The following is a 23,502-nucleotide window of genomic DNA, read 5'->3' on the forward strand; positions in this document are numbered from 1 at the left end:
TTTGGAGGGTGCACATTCCAGTTTTCCCACTTGGAATTTTCACATCTGGTCACCATGCACCCATGTCCTATTTGGGAAATTTTTAAAGCCGGTCAATGGAATTTATGCCTGTATTCTCAGCTCCTGTTATGTATTACTGCCAAAGAACACCCCAATATGTGTTCAGCTACATCTCCTGAGTACAGTGATACCACCTATGCATAGGTTTGTTGAGTTGTTTAGGGGGGGCATGCAATGCCGAATTTCTGACATATGCTTTTTTTTTTGGCATATATTCTTTTTGGGGGCCTTTTTATGTATCCCAATTTATTTTCTTGCCATGAACGTGCATGTATTTGAAAAGTTGACACCACAAGGTATTGTATATGGAGTGTTTTGATGCCTTTGATGCAACCGTTTTAGCCCCAAAAATTGGAGAAAGTGTGTGGTGGTAAATTTTCAATTTTCATTTTTGCACACACATTGCTTTTTGACAGTGATTTAGGAGAGCCTGTTGTTGGTTATTGCAAGAAAAGACTCCAGGTTATTTTTTGCAAGGCCTCATGAGTATACCCATGCACCCCATGCATAGGTTTTCCAGGATTTTTGAAAGGTTCAGTTACAATTGAATGACTTTTAATTTGAGTTGAAATTGAGAGTATTTTTTCTGATAGGCCTTTCTTTAGTTTGGCTGATCACGTACCCCAGTTTTATTCATTGCCATGAAAGTGCATATATTTGCAACGTAGACACCCCGAGGTATTGTATAGACCGGCAACAGAGGATTGTAGTCAATGGAGTATATTCGAAGCATGGTCTTGTCACCAGTGGGGTATCTTAAAGATCTGTACTTGGACCCATTCTCTTTAATATTTTTATTAGTGATATTGCAGAAGGTCTTGATGGTAAAGTATTGTTTTTTGCGGATGATGCAAAAATTTGCAACAGGCTTCATGCTCCAAGATGTATAAATCAGATATCAAATGATTTCGGTAAACTAGGAAAAATGGTCAGAGCTGTGGCAGCTGACATTTAATGTGGATACATGCAAGATAATGCATCTTGGGCATAAAAATCCAAGGGCAGAGTATAGAATATTTGATAGAGTCCTAACCTCAACATCTGAGGAAAGGGATTTAGGGGTAATTATTTCAGATGACTTTAAGGTAGGCAGACAATGTAATAGAGCAGCAGGAATGCTAGCAGAATGCTTGGTTGTATAGGGAGAGGTATTAGCAGTAGAAAGAGGGAAGTGCTCATGCCATTGTACAGAACACTGGTGAGACCTCACTTGGAGTACTGTACACAGTACTGGAGACCCTATCTTCAGAAGGATATTGATACTTTAGGGAGAAGGGCTACTAAACTGGTTCGCAAGGTAAAACATACCAGGAAAGGTGAAAGGATCTTAACATGTATAGCTTGGAGGAAAGACGAGACAGGGGAGATTTAATAGAATCATTTAAATTCATAAAGGGAATCAACACCGTGAAGGAGGAGACTACATTTAAAAGAAGAAAAAACTACCACAACAAGAGGACATAGTCTTAAATTAGAGGGGCAAAGGTTTAAAAATAATATCAGGAAGTATTACTTTACTGAGAGGGTAGTCGACTTATGGAATAGCCTTCCATCTGAAGTGGTAGAGGTTAACATAGCGAAGGGGTTTAAAGGACCACTCTAGGCACCCAGACCACTTCAGCTTAATGAAGTGGTATGGGTGCCAGGTCCAGCTAGGGTTAACTAATTTTTTTTATAAACATAGCAGTTTCAGAGAAACTGCTATGTTTATCAATTAGTTAAGCCTTCCCTTTTTCCTCTAGTGGCTGTCTCACTGACAGCCGCTAGAGGCGCTTGCGTGATTCTCACTGTGAAAATCACAGTGAGAGCACGCAAGCGTCCATAGGAAAGCATTATGAATGCTTTCCTATGCGACCGGCTGAATGCGCGCGCAGCTCTTGCCGCGCGTGCGCATTCAGCCGACGGGGAGGATCAGAGGCGGAGAGGAGGAGAGCTCCCCGCCCAGCGCTGGAAAAAGGTAAGTTTTAACCCTTTTCCCCTTTCCAGAGCCGGGCGGGAGGGGGTCCCTGAGGGTGGGGGCACCCTCAGGGCACTCTAGTGCCAGGAAAACGAGTATGCTTTCCTGGCACTAGAGTGGTCCTTTAAGCATGCATGGGATAGGCCAGTGATGGCGAACCTTGACACCATAAATTGTTTCTGGACTACATTTCCCATGATGCTCAGCTAGCTTTTAGAGACTAAAAACGAGCTGAGCATCATGGGAAACTTAGTCCAGAAACAATTGATGGTGTCAAGGTTAACCATCACTGGGATAGGAAGAAGAAGGCTATCCTAGAATTAAGATAAGGCCAGGGACTAATGAAAGTCTTTAGAAAATTGGGCAGACTAGATGGGCCAAACTGTTTTTATCTGTCGTCACATTCTGTGTTCCTTATGGTAAAAAGTAAATAGACATCTTAAATAAAAATGTTTTAAAAGGTTCCACACCAGGCATAATGTATTTAGACATACGGGAAAGTGTATACCATAACCATTTTCCTACAGATGTGAACATGGTCATACAGAGTCACTGTATCTTTCACAATTTCCTTTACACCATTTGGTTTTTATTGTGCAATGTAACCGGAGCTGCATTACCTTTATTCAAGTGGATTATAACTCAAGTTGGATACATGAGGGTACACAATATTCTATATGCAGCATTTTAATATATACCATTTCACTGGCTTTGGGATAGGAAGTATATCATAGGCTGTCTTCAGATATACTTGAATACTCAAATGATGTTTAATGTATTCCTACGTCATAGTTAATAGTTTTTATATATACATACATACTCGCATTGATGAATCATAAGTTATGGGGAAATAATGCCATTATTGGGTTCTGGAGACATCATAAACGGAGACCAAAAGTCAAGTGGTTTATAGATCTCATTAACCCAAACGTGTGTCTTATTTAAGTAGTGATGGTTTTATTGTAAAGGTAGCACTGGGACATACTCTCCCTCCCGCGCTGGCTCTCTGCACAAATCTCGGAGGAAGGGACAGGCCGTCTCTTCCTCCCAGCCTGCCGACACTACAGGGATCCAGCTGCTGTCTTTAAGGGCTGTAGCACCCGACCGGGCCCATGTTTTGCAGAAACGTTTCCCAGTGCCATCATAGCACCAGGGAAACATTTTGCGATGCCCCTGTGTTCACGGCACACAGTTTGGGAACCGCTGCTCAAGTTCAAAAAGGCATTTTTCATATAAAAATAAAAAAAATACTGGAATCTTCAGAATGTGAAATATCCCATTAATAAACCAATTTACCCGAATATCTTCTGTTTTGATGGACCTATATCCTCACAGCAAACGCTTATATAAAAACACAGATTCATTGTGATAGATGTAGATGCTGCCACGTCAGTAAATGTAGGAAACAGCTGTACACGAATGCCTATTATTTCACCCTTGGTAATTACTTGGTATTAACAGAAGGTATTTTTGCAGCAGTGATAACCATTTCTGCTCATTAGGAGGCACTGCACCTTTACTCCACATGTACAAGTAGTTTCTGTTTACACGGGGTATACACTGTATAGGCAAGAGCAGGACACAATAAAATCAAAGTGTTCAACAGGAGCAGGATATTTAACTTTCAACAGTCTTAAAGATATTCATTAGCATGGATTGCTCCTCCCTTTAGTTTCTGTGGGAGATCAATGATTAGCTGTAAGCATCTAGCCACTTCCTGTGGCTATACTGGTCACTGTGCAATCAAAATAAAAAATTAATATAAGGAATATAGTATTTTTTTTTTTTTTTATAATCATTTTGTAGAAAAGTGGTGGTAAAATAAATCTACCTCCAAGTTTCCACTTTAGATTTCCCCTACAACTTGAACTTTCCAAGCAATTTATCTAGAGTTCTAAAATGGTTAAAATAAATGCAATTCAGACAAATACATAGTAGAATCTGCATTTTATTAATAAAAAAATAAAAAAACATAAAAAAGAAAAAAAAAATGACATGGTATTAGTTACATCCAAACGAAGGCTTGGTTCTTGGAATAGTACACAATCAAATTGCAGTTCCTTTGGGCGGTTTTCGATTTTTTTTAGATACTCATGATGCTTTGAATGAACTAGATGGAAAATAAAAATAAAATGTTTTTTTAATAATTCATCAAAATTTATTTTGTTAACAAGACCAGTAATTTGAGAGTTATAGACCCATTGTATGTGTATTTACACATATAAACACTGAAGCAATGTGCCCTAGAAGCAATAAAAAAATATAAAAAAAACACTTTCCCTTTTCATCGGTTTCATTTTGGGAATTTTTGGGGTTGCATACCTTTGAAGTGAAAATAAATGTCGCTATGGGGCCAACCACTGATACAGTCAGTCTGTATAACAGACCTTTCACCTAACAGCAATTTCCTATGCGTATACAATACAGAACATGCTCTAAAATTCACTGCATTCCTTTCTTACTCCAATTATCTGTACATTCCACAAGGACTCTTAATATTCTTGTAGCAGAAACATTTGCATTGTTTTACAATCTAGATACCATGAAGGTTATTTTGTGGATACCGAATAATCATTTGATTTTGTTTGCCACTTTAAAAAAAAAAAAAAAAAAAAAAAAAAAAAAGGAATGCATTCAAATTAAATAGCCAACACTGCTCAGTTGGGAGAAGTCCCTTTCCATAGTAACCGCTAAAATATTATATTATTATTTATTTATTTTTTATTAAAGCAGTTATTCTTTGAAAGTTGTAAATGGATGTAAGCTGGCAAAAGAATTTCCTATTTTAGAAGAAAAATTGTTTTTGAAATAAAATTTGAAATTCTCTTTATCTAAAAGCTTTGTGAATAAGCCTCAAAGGAACTTAATTCTGTCCCTTCAAACTGCACAGTCTTGGTTCTAGAACATGTATATGAGAATTGAATAATTTAAAGGCCCCATAAATCATCATAATCTCTATGCATGGTTCAGTTTCTCTCTCACTGAAATTTGTCTTTCAGGTTACTGTTCGAATATAAAGTAGTCTAAATCCATATCATGAGCTAGGTGATATTTAAAACTTATATGGAACGCTTAAATATTTTTCAGTTAGTCCCAATTTTATTTTATTTTTTTAAATGAACAGTTAATCACCATGGAACCCAATTAGCACATTCTACATATAACTCCTCCCCTTCAACATCTTTCCATCACTATTCATGCCACTTTTAGAAGTCTCCCCTATGACAATGTTCATGGTCAGGTAAAAGCAGATCTTAGAACAATGCTTGACAGGGAGCAACTCCTTTCACCTTTCACCCAGTTCCAGGATAGAGGTAAATATAGCATTAACATAAAATTTTTTTTTTTGAGATTACAAAAACCCACACATTTGTTAAATATACTACTAAAGTAAACATACAAATCCTGGTAAGTGACATTTCTCCATATACTCACATCATCATATTGAAAAGTAACCATCCCTTGCTGAGCAGCATCCCTCCTTCTGAAAGTTTCTGCAATATTAAAGAATAAATACAAATTGAAACCATAAAAGTGCAATAGTGGTTGAAGAACATTTCCCAAGAAGAGCTTTTTTGGGTACTCATGTATGTAACCCTGTATGTGTCCATTAATGTAAAAGTTTACATGAACACGCACTCCATTAATAATCTGGCAAACAGACTTTTGGCTACATAGATTGTAAATCCTTGGATTTTATTCAGCAAGCATAGAAACATAGAATGTGACGGCAGATAAGAACCATTCGGCCCATCTAGTCTGCCCAATTTTCTAAATACTTTCATTAGTCCCTGGCCTTATCTTATAGTTAGGATAGCCTTATGCCTATCCCACGCATGCTTAAACTCCTTTGCTGTGTTAACCTCTACCACTTCAGCTGGAAGGCTATTCCATGCATCCACTACCCTCTCAGTAAAGTAATACTTCCTGATATTTTTAAACCTTTGTCCCTCTAATTTAAGACTATGTCCTCTTGTTGTGGTAGTTTTTCTTCTTTTAAATATAGTCTCCTCCTTTACTGTGTTGATTCCCTTTATGTATTTAAATGTTTCTATCATATCCCCCCGTCTCGTCTTTCCTCCAAGCTATACATGTTAAGATCCTTTAACCCCTTAAGGACACATGACGTGTGTGATATGTCATGATTCCCTTTTATTACAGAAGTTTGGTCCTTAAGGGGTTAACCTTTCCTGGTAAGTTTTATCCTGCAATCCATGAACCAGTTTAGTAGCCCTTCTCTGAACTCTCTCTAAGGTATCAATATCCTTCTGAAGATATGGTCTCCAGTACTGCGTACAATACTCCAAGTGAGCGGCTATTGTTTGTTGGGATGTAGTTACCCAGTATCACAGTCATGATCTTTCATATGGAACCAGATTCCCAATAGGAGTACTGGAACCGCATGCATATTAAGATTGTTTGGTAGGAGTCTGAATTATTACACTATCCCTAAAAGTATTTTAAAAAATTTAAGGTTTTCTCCAGAGGTTCTTGGTATAATGAGCAATTACCTGATTCAGATTTAAAGTGATAAAAGTATGCCCAAAATATTAGTATTTTTCATAATTTGTCTGTAATGGGAAAAAAAATTAAAATAAACAAAATGTACTTACCGGTGAGTGCTCTTAGTTTTACACAGCATGCAATGTAATCGTCAAATGCTATCCTCCCATGAGTGCTGTACCTTTTGGTAATGTTATTCATGGCCTGAGGACTCAATCGAAAACCTTAAAAAAAAAAAAAAAAAAAAAAATCAATAAATAAAAAAAAGGTTAAAAACACTTTCTAAACCAATCACGATGTTTCATGTACATTTAAACTCTGCTACATCAAAACCTAATTAATGTGGACAAAAGTAAAAACACCAATTCTCCCACAGCGAGGAAAGGCACTAAACCCCCCCAGGAATACATGGTTAGCTGAAACCAGAGTGAAGTACGGTTTGGTGGTCTGGTAGGAGAGAATTTAAATGGGGAAATTTAAACAATAAATGAGACAATTATAAAAGGTTACTGGAACAATAGGTTAAGGAGGACGCTGCTCAAACGAGCATGATCAGCTAGGATTAGCAACTTTAGACAACACTCTGAACGAACAGAAGCTATACCTTTTTTTTTATTTAATTTTTTTATTTAATTTCTTTGGGACTTTTCCATAGGGGAATAAATAAATTACACTTTAAAATAAAACTGCAGCTTCCGTTTTATTCTAATCCAATAATAAGTGATCTATGATCTGAATAAAACATTTCCCCAAACAGTCACAGTCACAGACTTTCAGCAATTAACATTTTCATCATGTTCATTCATGGAATATATTCTTACCCATAGTACCCAACGACCTTTGCAGCTCTAATCCATCAATTGTGCCACTCCTATCCGAATCAAAGGCCATGAAGTTTTGTTTCCATCCATTTATTACCCCTCCTAGCTCTTTGAATTCATTAAAGCCCATTTTCCCTGACATGTCTCTCTAAATACAAGTTAAGGAAAACCCAAGTAAATCAGGGTAAAAAAAACCAAACAAACAACCTATTACGTTCAGTAAACTTTGATATGGCTGCTTAGTGAATGAATGCTCTGGATTTTGTATGAGTGTGTGTGTATATATATATATATATACACACACACACACACACACACACACACACACACACACACCTCCTCTCTCCCCATACACACACACACACCTCCTCTCTCTCCATACACACACACACACACCTCCTCTCTCTCCATACATACACACACACACACACACACACACCTCCTCTCTCTCCCCATACACACACACACACACCTCCTCTCTCTCCATACACACACACACACCTCCTCTCTCTCCATACACACACACACACCTCCTCTCTCTCCATACACACACACACACCTCCTCTCTCTCTCCATACACACACACACACCTCCTCTCTCTCTCCATACACACACACACACACACGTTTGTTTCGCAACACTGCATGATGTGGTTTATCATTCACTACAATTTGGTTTTCTGTGAATACGTTTCACAGTGTTCGTGTCAGAATTTAATGTAATAAAAGATACATCCAACATGGAGATCATCAGTCTACAGGTTTCCAGGTTAAAAGCTATAAAATAAAGAGGGGAAAAAAAAAAAGGAAAACATTTCAAAACAGGCTTCACGACAAATCGTAAAATACTGCATCAACAAATTATCCACAGCTTTATACAATAATAACTTTAATTCATTTTTTAAAAAGTATATTAAAAGGAGGATTAACAATATACCAAAACCAGGACAACATGTGCTGGCTACAATATGGAATCTCGATTTAAGGCTGCTTGGACAACCCCCATAACAAATCAAACCCAACACCGTGAGTAGGACAGAGAGGATTAAATCAGGAGTGGAAAGCCTTCTTTAAAAAGAAGTGGACGTATCAAAAGTGTTTTACTCTGCAAAGACAAGCTCCAGAGCATCAGGAAGTTACAGTAACATGCTAGTTGAAGAAATATATATTTGCAATATCTAGTAGTGCAAGTCAAGGCAGAGCAAGCCAGAAAGGTATATGTATACACAGGCAGTATGCGTACATAGTCAGACTGGAATTCTGGTTCCATGGCTCGGATATCAAGATATATCAGATAACCAACCTAGAACTCATGGCATTCATCATTTTTTTTTTTTTTTTACCCTTGGCTCTATTACTGTAACGTGTTTCGGTTAATAAGTTACAGTTTATTTTCTCAGAGATGTTGTGCATATTTTGTAATGATAATGTATCTTTGGGTATATTTTGAATTTAAAATAAATAAAACCATACTTTAAAATATCCCCCTCCTCTCTACATTGTAGCATTACAAAAATGATACAATATTCTAGTGGAGATTTTCAAATTTTGCTCCAGTGACGAAAATTCCAAGTGAACATTTCAATGTTCGGTGCAAATGACGGAGATTAATACAATTATTTTATTTGTGAAAATGCAAAGGAAGCTCAATCAATTTTTTGTTTTCCAAAATCGTAGATCGTTTTTCCATTTACTTCCATCATGTGACAGAAGTTCTTGCACTATTTACTGAAGATATGGTAGATTGTGTTATAGAAATGAAGATCTTTCATAGTCTACAAAAATCAATAGGTCAAATATATTTACATGGAACAACCACCTACAGCATGAATTAGGAATTGAAAAAAATAAAATAAAAAAAGTCAATAAAAAGGAAGTTCTTTGAAAAGTAAGTGCTGCTTACGTTTATATCCTCCCGAGAGGCCTGATTGGGTGAGACATCTCTGCAGCTCTTCAGCATCTATCTGACCATCCTGTAATGGAAAGAACATTAAATGTGACCAAATGGATTCAGCATATTTGTTATATCGTCAAACTTCTTAATGTGTTGGAATGAACCTTTAAAAAGAACACTATTGATAATGCATAAAAATACAAATAGGTTTACAATTTGCACCATTCTATTCTAAGTGTTACCACCATAAACAAATTATAAACCATATGTACATGCAGCAACCTATGAGGAGCTCGGATACAATGAAACCTCAAAATAGTAAAAAAATAAATAAAAATAAAATAGTAGGTGCGCAAAAGTATTGGAAATATAAGTGTAAGAAAAGTTGCAATCAGAACACATGTATCTCCCAGAAACACTGAAATATATTAGTGAGGAAGAAGCGGTTACAGTTAAAATGAATACCACACTGTGATAAAACAGGAGATCATAAGTGACGAGGCAACCATATTTACTTGCAATCTCCCTTAAGATCTCCCGTTTTATCACAGTATGGTTTTCCTTTTAACTGTAACCGCTTCTTCCTCACGAATATATTTTAGTGTTTATGTTTCTGGGAGATACAAATATTCTGATTGTCACTTTTCTTACACTGCTATGTCCAATGCTGTTCGCGCACCTACTATTTTGGTTATTGATAATGCATAGTTTTTATTTAGATAGATCCCTAAAGAGAACACGTGTTTTTGTCTACATTATCTTTGGAAATATATCTAAAAAAACAAAACAAAAAAAAAAAAAAAAAAGTCTCTGTGCTGGAATTGTGAGCATTTGGACGCGATTGCACCTTTCCTATGCTTCTCAATGAGCTGTAATACAGCTCATTTAGAATTGCAAAATGCATGCGTGCGCTGGACTGCCACTTCCGTTAGCGTCACTGAGTAACCGTCTGAGGAATGACCACTAGAGGTGTTCCTAGGCTGTAATGTAAACACTGTTTTTTTTCTAAAAAGGCAGTGTTTACTGGAAAATGCCTGCAGGGACTGACTATACTCACCAGAACAACTACAATAAGTTGTAGTTGTTCTGGTGACTATACCGCCCCATGAACAAGCAACCAAAGAAACTAAGTCCCTGTGCTCAACTTAATTGCTCTGGACCATTTAGACCAGACTAATAAAATAAAAAAAAAATAAAAAACATTTTTTAAATCGTTTTCAGCATCACTACATTTCCAGGATTTGTGTGTGCTAGAACTATGGAAATGATTTGACCATATTAGCTACATAATATTTGTGGCGAAACCAACTTCGCCACTGTGAACTGGAGAAGCCTGGTTGCTAGCCTCCTGCCCTGCGACTATGGCCCCTGGACATATTGTACTGGAAAAACTATATTTGGGCATGTAATAATGTATATTACTGCTACTGGGCCTTTAAGGGCCATCCGTGGATCTATGGGGACTTTTGGGATACTGTACCTTTAAGACTGTGGAGCGTAGTACAGTAATCCTGCCTTTAATACTTTAATGTCATGTATGTATTTTTGTATGCAGTTAACCTGGGTTATATATATATATGCAGCATTCATCTGATTGTTCGGTAGAATCACTCCATTCATTGTATTGAGGAAACTACCGAACAACCAGACCACCCAGGACTAAGTGTGCCTCCAATTACCGTTTGCAACAATGTTGCAAACGGGTAATTGGCAATCAGTGTAGTGTGGTCTTTGTCCTCTGGGTGGCCGCCATTCGGGAAACAAACACGTGGCGGCGGCCATCTTAAACTACCGAACAGCGGTGTTTTGCCGTCGAGTGTCTGGAACTAAAATCGGACACTTGACTAGGCAAACACCGCTAAGACCTCCATACTTCCAGAGATTCGTATAGAAACTACCGAATGACCCGCCGTTCGGTAGAAAGAAACGTACGAACTAGGGGATTCATACGAATTCCCCTTAGTCTCTATAACACCAGTAATTCGTCTGTTTTATTCACTTGTTTGTGACCGACCGCAGGGCCAAAATGCATGGAACTGTTTTCGGATACTTTACCCATGCGGTCGGTCAAATCTTTGGAACCTCATATCTCCCGAACCATTCATCCGAATGACCTGATTCTTGAATATGTTGTCCCCCTGAATAAGGGCTATCAGGGGATACCTGTTTTGGAGGTGTAGCATATGTATTTGGGGTACATCCAGGAATTGGGGAAAAGGGTGTACGGTATAATTATATTAAGTGCTAATCTAAGGGGAGGAAATGTGTGGGAGGTACATCCCTGTGATTGGTTAATTTCATCCTCCCCCTGGGAGTGTCCTGTATGTACTTGTTTGTAATAAAAGCCAGACTGGGTGTCCCAGTCCAGTAGTTCCTGCTTAACCCTCAAAATGAAGTGTCGTCTCGTTATTGGGGGGAATTGGATTGTAAGCTGACTGCCAAGAGTGTAAGCGGATTGTATGCTTTTCTTGTTCAGCTGTTCCAGTTCGGAGTGTTATTTCGTATCCAGATCGGGAGTTTGGTGTTCTGCAGTAGCTGTGCCTGTCTCTAGAAAAGGGGATTATCGCCTAAACTGATTTTTCCCCTTTTATGCTGAAACGGTCCGTTACAGTATTTACATTGTAATGTATACCATTTCACAGTAAACTCACTTGGCCCGCAATAGCTGCAAAGTACGGATACAGGGGATCTTGCTGTTGGCCAGGATAACCAGGGGCTCCAGGAACTCCGCCATACTAAAGAAAAAGAGAAATGTAATTTACATTTAACAATAGCGCTGCTGGTTTATGAATCACAATAATTCCAATTTCATTACATGTTCTCTTTTCAAGCAGGTTTAAAACATACATAAAGTACACATACAGTGTACAGTTTTAAATTTCATAACTATATGCAGTGAGAGTAGTATGTTTGGCGCCTGTAATAATCCAATTTAATCATTTTACCTTTACCCCAGTCAGGTTCTGATGAGGTCTTGGGACAAATTCGGGTTCAGCAAGTTTAGAGGCCACACGATCTCTTTGGCTACGATACGTATACAGCAGAAGTCAGCAATGCTATTATTAACAGTAGGATTGACATCAAGCGTGTGTTACACTCATCCACGTCATAATAAATTTAATTAAAGGCACACAGACCACTTCATCTCATTGTAGTGGTCTGGGTGCTGTGTCTCGGTTCCACTTAGTCCTGCAATGTAAAACATTGCAGTATTACAGAAAACTGCAATGTTTACATTGCAGCACTAAAACAGCCTCTAGTGACGGTCTACCAGACTCTAGGCCCCCTAAATGACGCTGTACATCTTCATTCTCTGCATAAGGACATCCAGCGTCAGAGAACTCCTCGCAGAAAAGCATTGAAGCAATGCTTTCCTAAGGGGGGAACCTAATGCGCTTGTGGCAATCGCGCATGCGCATTATGTCCCCCCGTCAGACTGTATCAGAAGAGGGGGGAGCGCCGACCCAGCGCTGAGGAACATCGGTGCTGGAATCGGGTGAGTAAATTACTTTTTTTAAATCCCTTTATCTACTAAGGGGGTGAGGGAGTGGGTACTATATAGTGTTAGTTTGGTATTCCTAACACTATAGAATCCCTTTAAGGGACAAGAAGGAAGAAACAAAATGCAGAAACAATTGTCAGCAAATATTGTTCTATTGAATATAGAGTGATTTAAAAAAAAAAAAAAAAAATATTTAAGAAATACCGGCTACCAGTTTCTTCAACTAGAGGGCAAAGCTCTGGTATTTTAACAACTATGATACCTTTAAAAAAAAAAAAAAAAAAGTGTTGGGCCATGTACCTGGAACAGAGACCATTAATTTTTAGTTCATTTCTAAATTAACACCACTGCAAACGGGGGAAGCAGCAACCTGTTTTTTGTTCTACCACATTTCTTTGAGATTAAGTGGATTAAACGGCAGGTGTCCCTTTAATTTAAAGGGAAAGAATCATTATTATGAAAATTATTTACATCACCCTTTCCAGGAAGCCAACTTAAAGAAGTCAACCAGTTGCAGTAATGTGCGTGGCAAATTATGGACTAAGTTTGTAGAACGCAGGAAATTTATTGCTTCAAACCTGCAAGACCCTGAAATGCACGGAACTTACCAATACAGTCTAACAGATCGTGAAAGGGATAGTGTCAAAATACAGTGGGTTAGGTTTTGCACATTTGAGATAAGATTATTTCTCAGTGGTTACACATGATAATATTGTGTTTGTAGGTAAAGAACGATTTAACATTACTTTCACATAGAAAATAAGGCTTGAGCACTCACAAATGTGAGTATTATCTCCCTTTTATTTATTTTACCATTGTATTTAACTATATTACACTATCGGCCGCTTGTCGTTTTTATTTTGTCTTCACATATACGGATATTTTAACAATCCGGACGGATCAACTCCCGAGGACTGTACCCCTACCCTATCCAGCTATAGCAGAGAGACTTTTATATGACTTTTTATCAACCTCTACATTCAATATTTTATTATCCGGACGGACTTTCCTTTATATTTCATTCTGTTATTTTTATTCTGTTTTAAGTGAGACTTTTTATCATCTAAATGTTGTTGTTAATCTATTTAGACCATTTGGTCTGATTTCTATTGTTATAGACTACTGCTTTTAGCTCTTAGCGCAGCCCTTCACTATCTATCTCTTTTTTTACAGTCCATGCCAGTTTAACAAGCAGATACTTGTTCTAAAAACACAAAGGACAGACAGACAAACAAAAGGATTTGGCATGTGCCACGGCTTGCGGTATTGATGGTCTGATAGGTTTTTTTTTTCCCCTCTCCAGACAGTTGGAAATACAAAATGTGAATTTCTGGAGAAAAAAAAAAAACAAAAAACAACACAACTTTGTTTATCTCCACATCTCTATTGAAATCCCTTACCAGAAACCTCTACCATGCACAAGAGTGCGATAACAGGGAAGATTAGACAAGCTGTATCTATTATGTTGCATCTATTAATGATTCACAGGAGGCATGTGTATTTTCTCACGAAAGATCTTTAAAAAATAAATAAATATGTATTTATTTTAATATAAGCAACAGGTAGTTTTAAAATAAAAGTGGTGTGAGAGGGAGTCTGACCAGTGTGATTAATTCAGACCAGGCTTCAGTGTCTGGCTTCTCTCTCCTGCAGTAGCACAATGAAGCCATGTTTGTTAAAGGCTGAATAAACTCAACTAGTTGAGAGGTTAACCCAAACTGCAACTTAAAGTTTATAAACTTTTATTACATACTTTTCAAAAATGTTCTTGCTTTATTTTGGTTAGTGGGACGCATGTCCCATTGAGTAGTTAGTGGGAGCAAATCCTAATTTGTTTATACTGGCTATTTAAGGCAATTCTGAGTAGTTAGCCTGGGAGCTCAATTCTGGGTCGATTTGTGCCAGTGATGTTTTGAAATAAAAGTTACATGAATTTTCCCAAATAAGCTGCTGATTAAAAATGTGCAATGTCCTTTCAATTCATATATAAATATAATATATAGATATATAGCTGTCAAAATGCTATTTCCTGACAATTCAGGGACCTTTGCTCCGTTAGCAATGAAAGTCAATTATTTGTGCAATAAAAAAAACAAAAAAAAACAAAAAAAAAAACTATAGAACATTGAACCTGTACGACACCCTGAAGAACAACAGATTCATAACTGTACAGGAACACTTTATATAAATATTAAACATGTCAAATAACGTAATTCAGGGGCATTCAAAACTAAAACAAAAACCACACGCATGGACCGGCAGACTCAAAAATAAATAAATAAATTTAAAGACGCACAATTTCGCACATGTATAGGTCTGTCTTGAAGATAGTGTCTATATATTATGCAAATACACTGATCAGCCACAACATTAAAACCACTGACAGGTGAAGTGAATAACATTGATTATATTATTGTTACAATGACACATGTCAAGAGGTGGATTGTATTAGGCAGCAAGTGAACAGCCAGTTCTTGAATTTCAGGTGTTGAAAGCAAGTAAAAAGTTTGCAGTGACTCTAACAAGGGCCGAATAGTGATGGTCAGAGCATCTCCAAAATGGCAAGTTTTGTTGGGTGTTCCCGGTATGCAGTGGTTAGTACCCAAGAAAAGTGGTGCAAGGAAGGAAAACTGGTGAACCAGTGTCAGGGTCATGGGCGCCCAAGGCTCAGTGATGCGTGTGAGGAGTGCAGGACATGTCTGGTCTGATCACACAGAAGAGCGAACGTAGCTCAAATTGCTGAAATGCTTATTGCTGGCCATGATAGAAAGGTGTCAAATCACAATGCATCACAGTTTGCTGCATAGCCGCAGACTGGTCAGAGTGCCCATGACGACCCCTGTCCACTGCCGAAATCGCCTTCAATGGGGACGTGAATGTCAGAACTGGACCACGGAGCAACGGAAAAAGGTTGCTTGGTCTGATGAATCAAGTTTTCTTTTAGATTAAGTGGATGGCCAGGTGTGTGTGTTTACCCGGGGAAGAGATTGTACCAAAATGCACTATAGGAAGAATGGCAGGCTGGAGGAGGCAGTGCTATGGGCAATATTTTGCTGGGAAACTTAGGATCCTGGCTTTCATGTGGATGTTACTTTGACATCTGTTTTGGCAGCATGATATTAGGCAGGTGGTTAGTATGTTAAGTAAAAGAAAGGAGCTGTCAAGGATAGGGGTTTAGTGTAGCACCCTCGTCCTGTACCTAACCCACAAAAAAAGGTCACCTAGACTGGAAAAGTAGGGGATAACCCTAGGAAATACAATAAATAGAGAACCAAAAGGTGTCGCTTGAATAGAAAGTGACCACAAGATCAAGTTTCCAATCCACTCCACTAAGATCCTAAAGGAGAAAATAATAAAACAACAAAAATAACTTTATTAGCAACTCTAAAAAGTACTAGGACAAATTAAACAGTGTAGCCTTATAGAAGGGGGAACAGCCCTGAGTGAGATGCTCAATAATAAAGCATACCACACTAGTTCCAAACGGATGTATTGGCAGTACGAGGACTAACTGAAGAGGTAGCAATCTCCCCCTTTATGTGTTTAAGCCCTCATGGAAGGGATGAATTTGATTTCATGTGCACTAAACAACCCTGCATGTCAACCTTTTACGGTTTACCAAAAGGTACACAAATCACTTGTGGATCCGACAGGGCGACCAATAGTGTCCGGTTGTGGCAATTTAACTCAAAATGCTAGTATTTATATAGACAAAATCCTGTCTCCATTCGTACAAAAATTACCATCTTATCTAAAAAAGACACTAAGCAGATGCTGTCCCTCCTCACAAATCTTGCACTTCCACACGATAAAGTGCTATTATGTAGTTTGGACGTAGAAGCACTGTATTGCTCTATTCCTCACCAACTAGGAATTAGACATGTGCGCACAGTCTTAGAATTGGAACATAAACTACCCACTACTTATATTCCCTTTATCTCGGACCGGTTAGAATTTGTTTTGACTCACAATGTATTCATGTTTAACGGTAAGCTCGATCAACAAATTACAGGGACTGCCATGGGTACGTCTTGCGCACCCTCCTATGCCAACTTACATTTAGTCTGCTGGGAGAGGCACATGGAGTCAGACCCCCAACTAAGACCCTATATGGAGCAGATTTTTTTTACTGGAAGAGATGCATTGATGATGTCTTTGTGATCTGGTTGGACACATCAGACAAGTTTGCTGAATTTGTGCAACTTCTAAATATCAATGAATTTAACTCACGCTTCACAAGCGAAATAGGAGGCTCTCAACTCTGCTTTCTTGACTTGTCTCTACAGCTGACAGGAGACGGAAGAATTGACACTACATTGAAAAAAACAGCATCCAGGAATGGAGTCTGGATGGTACAAAAGCGCAATACCAACAGACCTCTGCAGTGAGGAGTAAAAGGTAAGCAAAAACAAATATAAATATATATATATATATATATATATATATATATATATATATATATATATATATATATATATATATATATATATATATATTTGTGGTCATGGCATAAGCCGTAGTATTATTGACATAAGATAAACCTAGAATGGAAATGTCAGTTGTGGAGTGGAGTGCCTGAACGAGGAAGTAGGCCTGAAAATAAAAGAGGGCCTACCTTATAAAAGCGGTGTGGTGGGTGGGACAATTCGCCAGACCTAACAGGTAATGAGGGAAGGGTTGGTGCTCCTTAAGAAGGGGAACCAAGCCCCTCCCACAACTTCAGGCCATGATAGAGATATATATATTTTAAGATATACATACTTCAGCTATGGTAAAAGGAAAACATTGCCACCCCTGAGATTTGGAGGCCAAATTGTTTTTTATTATGAATGTCCTAGACCCCTTTCCTGGGTATGAGTTTCCCATAATACAAAATCTAGAAGAACTAGGGACCTTGTTGCGGTTTGTCCACCTTCTTTCGGTCTCCTGCCCCTTTCTCTTCATTTATTTATCTGCTCCCCTCCCGTTCTGCTAGTATATTCTCTTAAAAATAATATTTAGTTTCCAACCTCAATTTGGGATTGAGGCATTGACACGCCATTCTTCACTGATAGAAATTGAAGGCTTGCTGCAAGCTACTGTACATAGAAACATAGAATGTGACGGCAGATAAGAACAATTTGGCCCATCTAGTCTGCCCAAAGTTCTAATTGCAGTCATTAGTCCCTGGCCTTATCTTAAGTCTAGGATAGCCTTCTGCCTACCCCATGCATGCTTAAACTAACACTGGTAACATCTACCACTTCGGCTGGAAGGCTATTCCACGCATCCACTACCCTCTCAGTAAAGTAATACTTCCTGGTATTATTTTTAAACCTTTGTCCCTCTAATTTAAGACTATGTCCTCTTGTTATGGTAGTTTTTCTTCTTTTAAATATAGTCTCCTCCTTTACTGTGTTGATTCCCTTTATGTATTTAAAATGTTTCTATCATATCACCCCCTGTCTCGTCTTTCCTCCAAGCTATACATGTTAAGATCCTTTAACCTTTCCTGGTAAATTATCCTGTAATCCATGAACCGGTTCGGTGGCCCTTCTCATAGTACATAGTAAGCCTTTAGTAAATATAATAAATGCACCGGATTGTTGCCCCCTCCAAACTGCCACGCAACACCTAGGCCTGGTTAGTCTAGTGGTAACTACATTGCAGACCAAGAGGCAGAAATGACTATTCTGCTTGTAGGAGACTATGTGAGCAGTGTACAGCAGTAAACTTGATAATTTAGTTACATTATTGGGAGCTTTATCACCATTATCTGGACACAACTTTAGTAATCGTGAGCTTGAGACACATGTCCAAGTAAAGATTAAACAAACACTATTTAAAAAAAACAAACAAAAAAAAAACCTGCCATCCATTTTTAATAATGTTTTACAGAATCATTTCTAATAAATATAGATTTTTTAATTCATTCTTTTTTTTCCCATGCGCACCCAACACTTGTCAAGCATGATGCAAATTTATTTTTTTGTCAGAAAGTTGAAAACAAAAAACGCATTTTTGAGAAGCAGTGGGGTGGTACTCTAGCAATAAATTCCTATCTAGCTGATACCATAAAATATATCTGCCAATGCCGCCTTAGAAAAAGTAATACAGAAAACAGATCTTATTACTTTAGATTAGAAGCTTTACCAACACTGCATACCAACATAAACAATGAGTTAGAATGATATCCTAAATAAAATACTGTTCAATGTTTAGACTAGCAATGCAGGGAACAAACTGGAGATTAGTCAGTAAACAGGATTAAGCACCATTACATATATTATTATTTCTAACCATGCACCTGAGACTATTACACAGGGAAAAAAAAATAAAATACAAGTTACCTTCACTAGCAAGCAGCCCAGCCCATACCCCAGGGATTTACGTGATTATTTTCTACCCAAAGTGCACTCTGGTCCTCCATCCTGATTACAAAAACAACTCACTGCAGATCTGGATTTATCAGGAATTCTACCCCCAACACACAGGATCGGGGGGGATACACCCAGAACATGGATAGTTTGATGCTGTGCAATCAACCCCTCACCCCCCTTAGATATTCTCCCCTCTCTGTAGGCTTGCATCTTCTAGATTCTATCCACATTAATAAACACGTTATCCCTCATCCTTACCCCTCCTTGGTAGTAGCCAGCGCCGGGCTGTCCAGGATAAGCCATTGCTGTAGAATTCTGTGATTGGAATGCTCTGTGTATAACCTCAGGCGGATACACTATCAGTTGGAGCCCCTCCCGGATCTGTGACCTCATGCATTGATGTGCGGGCGGAGCTGAAGCCGGAATTCCTTCCTATTCGCTGCAATGTAAGCTACCCGAGAGTAGCCTCTGCTGAAACAGGAAACCCTGACAATCATTCTAGTTAATGGTCCTTTGGGGGGGTCTGTTCACTAAACAGCAAATTGTGATGAAATGAAAATCAGATTGTGAAATTCAGGCTAAAATGACCAGTTTGTGAATTTATCTGAATTGGAGAATTCTTACAAAAAAGTTTTGTTTTTTTGCCTGAAATGTACAATTAGAATTTCAATTCACTGCGATTAAAACTTTTTATATATATATATATATATATATATACTCCCCATTAAACCACCACAGTCCAGCATGAAAGTGCCCCCCTCCCAAATCTTGACATATACACATACACATACACACACATACACTCCTTTTTTCCTCCCTCCTTATCCTTTGTCAGGATTTGGGAGGGGGGCACTTTCATGCTGGACTGTGGTGGTTTAATGGGGAGCATTGTGGTCTATACATCTATCAGGTGCAGATATGACATGTGTGACATGTCATGATTCCCTTTTATTCCAGAAGTTTGGTCCTTAAGGGGTTAAGAGCTTCCTAGATGTACTTGTGCTAAATAGCTGTATTGCTCTAAGCCATTAAATAGACACTGAACCATTAAAGCACTTTAGCTGTTGAAATGCTTAATTATGTGTGAAGAATGTGCTCTCCTTTTTCTATTTTAGAAAAAGTGCAGATTTCAGTTGAAACGGCCACTTTTATGAATTAACCTGTTACAACCCCTGGCTGTCAGACAACTAATAGTGAGTTTTAAAGCAAAATTTGACCAATAGCGCCAATCCACCTATCTATTTTTATCTGGTCTCCAGGAATTATAGTTCTGTTTATTTTCGTCTAATAGTGAGTTGTATTAATTTATTTTTTTTGTGTGTGTGTGTGTGTGTGCTTGGGCAATAGAGTGTTCCTTTAATGAGAGCCAGGATCATGAAATAACTCTTAAAGTGACCTGCACCCGTTAGAAATGCAGACCACACCGCTCCCTCAAGGTAATGCAATTCTGTGAATGATTAGTATCCGGTTTGCATTTTGAGACAGTTAATAAACACTTGATGCACTTATTATTATTTTCTACACTGTATTGGTGTTGTATCTTTAAATTTGGTGTTGGTGTATTTTGACCAATAATAATAATATTTGGGTGTATAATTAGCCCTATCTATATATCATCACTATTCCTTTTTGTCTTGGTTTCATATATTGTATAGAGGGATGTGTTTGTACTTTCCCCTTTTAACACTATGAAAACTTGCCCTCTTCTTGGCATTTACATTAGTACTAATCGCCATCAAGTAAGATGGCGCTTTTCGCGCTTTGTATGCGCACGCGTCTGGTGAGTATATATCATTGCTCCTGCGCGGACTTAAGCACAATAAGGGCGGCTTCCATTAGTAAGCTTGGCAGTGTTATCTGCATTGCGCATGCGCGAGACCGCTGGCGTTTTCTCGAACCTTTTTTTTTACTAATTTGAACTTAATTGACTATGCATTATAGCATTATGTGAAGGTATGCATATAATATGCTAGAGATTAATGTATTTGTGTGAAAGGAGGTTATAATTACCGTATTTATTGGCGTATAACACGCACTTTTTCTCCCTGAAAATAGGGGGCAAATGATGTGTGCGTGTTATACGCCGATATACATATTTTTCACTCCATAAGACGCACTTTTTTCCCCCTCAAAAGTGAGGGGAAATGTCTGTGCGTCTTATGGAGCAAATGTGAAGGTTTACTTACCTTACTTAAGCGTGGGCCGGTGTTCAGCGCGCACCGCGGTACTGGAACTTCAATTTCAGGTTCCGGTTTTCGGCGGGACTGAAAGGAAGTGCGCACTCAGTGTGCACACTTCCTTTCAGTCCCGCCGGAAACCGGAACCTGAAATTTAAGTTCCTGTACCGCGGTGCGCGCTGTGAAACCACACGCTTCAAGACAGGTAAGTAATTATGGGACAAGGGGAGGGAAAGTGCACTATGGGACAAGGGGAGGGGGGGACACTATGGGGGGGTGGGGAGAACACTATGGGATGAGGGGGGGAACACTATTGGAGGGGGTTGAAAATAATATGGGAGGGGGGGAGAATACTATGGAAAGGGGGGGAACACTATGGGATGAGGGTGGGGGAACACTATGGGAGGGGGGGAGAATACTATGGGAGGGGGGGAAATTTCCTTCTTAAAATGAGGTGCGTGTTATACGCCGGGGCGTGTTATATGCCGATAAATACGGTATATGTATGAAACTGAAGGGGGAGGTGACGATGTCACTTCCGGTTTCGTTTTTTTATCAGACTGATGGCCATCAGATGTGGGAATGGTATTTAAAGGGATTGTTGGTGAGTTTTGATAAACGCCCTTGGTAAAGGCAACCAGGAGGTGCCGAAACGTTGGGGGGGGGGGGGTTATTTGTGATTCCAGTTTCTGCCCAGATAGGCTTGTGAGAAGTGTGGTAAATCCATTGTGTATTTTTGCCTATTTTGTATACCTTAACTTTGATATTGGTTTATTGGTTTATTAAACCTGGTTGTATATTTAATGTGTATTCTGGTGTGCATTCTCTTACTTAGTCAGTAAATGTCATTAACCAAATTTTTATAAGCGGATGAATACGTGACACCCTAATCAAATTTGATCCCTGAAAGGACATGCAAGAAAGACATGCACCGAAAAGTGAACGCAGGGATCATGCACTTGTGTTTCCAGTAATAGACATCAAAAGCAGAAATTTCCACTGCCTGGTAAAGTAGGAATAGGTAAAGTCTGAAGGTTAATTGTCATTTTACGAATGCACATATATTGAAACCATAAAACATGTAAGCACAAAGATAACAATCCATGCACGAAACAGAGAAAGACTGAAATTTGATCTTTTATACAGTTCAGCAATTAACCCAGATCACGTCAAAGTTAAGTTGTTAGTCAGGTTTTTTAAGAAATGAAATGTACAGTAAAATAAAGATTTGAGAGTGATATGTTAGTTATTTGTGCAATAATGTAATTAGTGGGAGACTAAATAATTTAAATAATAGTAAATGCTATTACAACACTTAAAGTGGCACTTACCTCCCTCCCCCTGAAATAGTAGTATTTCATAAAGATAGAATCTTTATGAAATACTCATTCTGACTGCGTTGGGATTTTACTGAAAATTCCAACCCAGTCAAGAGATCTACTGAGACGAAGTAGGGACTGATTTGTCTCTGTATATTTCCAACGCCTGAAACTTCGAGACACTGGGCGGAGCTATCGCCGTCTAGAAACTGTCAATCTTCCCCAGCCGTCACCAGTGTCTCTGTGCGGGATCCTCTATAGACTCAATGCTGTACTCTTGCGCATGCTAAAGAGGACCCCCCCACAGGAAGATGGCCAGATTCAGGTGTTCCTGGAGGAGCCTGCTGGCCTCCTGCCTAAAGACTATGGGCCCTGTAAAAAACATGTAAAAAGACTGTTCGTGTGGTTTCCCTGTACTGTTCGGAAACCGAACAGAACCACAAATTAAAGACCACCCGGGAGCTTGTTAAACCCTATTGAGACCTTGTAATTATTCTCACCGCAGTGTTCTAATTATTCGTCTGGGTGGCCGCCGTTCGAATGCACAAATACAGGCAGCGGTGTTTGGTCATCGAGTGCATGGAACTAAAATCAGACACTCAACCTCGCGAACACCGCTGAACTTCCAGCATCACCTACGTTCGGCTCCTTTACATCATGGAAGAACACTGTTCGGTGGAATCGTTCAAGCTCCACGTTACAACTATGGACTATGGTCGGTAGTTTGTTTATTTTATAACCGAAGTTGACTGACCACTAACACTTTTCTTATGAAACAATTTTGGGCTGGAGCCTCGTGTGCGGTCGGTCAAAAGTTGACTTCCATGGAAAATCCAAGCCCCTGAACCATCTGAGTGATTTTGGATATGTTGGTCACTCCAATCGGGGCTATCCAAGGATGTGACTCTTGT

The 23,502-nt window shown here is 38.7% G+C and overlaps 1 protein-coding gene across 2 annotated transcripts in view; it reads right to left on the minus strand.

The window, feature by feature from the left end:
- Positions 1–3,947: 3,947 nt before the first annotated feature.
- The window catches only part of SRI (sorcin), a 32,955-nt gene continuing 13,400 nt past the window's right edge, over positions 3,948–23,502 (minus strand). The window contains exons 1-8 of one of the 2 annotated variants that reach the window (XM_063452464.1): positions 19,354–19,522; positions 11,886–11,969; positions 9,244–9,313; positions 8,074–8,117; positions 7,342–7,489; positions 6,631–6,744; positions 5,453–5,511; positions 3,948–4,127 (exon numbers count right to left, since the gene is read on the minus strand). In XM_063452464.1, coding sequence (XP_063308534.1) covers positions 4,101–4,127; positions 5,453–5,511; positions 6,631–6,744; positions 7,342–7,489; positions 8,074–8,117; positions 9,244–9,313; positions 11,886–11,969; positions 19,354–19,488 — 681 coding nt within the window. In that variant the 5' untranslated portion in view covers positions 19,489–19,522 and the 3' untranslated portion in view covers positions 3,948–4,100. Of the gene's footprint in view, positions 4,128–5,452; positions 5,512–6,630; positions 6,745–7,341; positions 7,490–8,073; positions 8,118–9,243; positions 9,314–11,885; positions 11,970–19,353; positions 19,523–23,502 lie in introns of those variants that run through there. The other variant, XM_063452465.1, reaches the window with a different exon arrangement.

Source organism: Pelobates fuscus, chromosome 4, assembly GCF_036172605.1.
Source record: "Pelobates fuscus isolate aPelFus1 chromosome 4, aPelFus1.pri, whole genome shotgun sequence".
Lineage (NCBI taxonomy): Eukaryota > Metazoa > Chordata > Amphibia > Anura > Pelobatidae > Pelobates > Pelobates fuscus.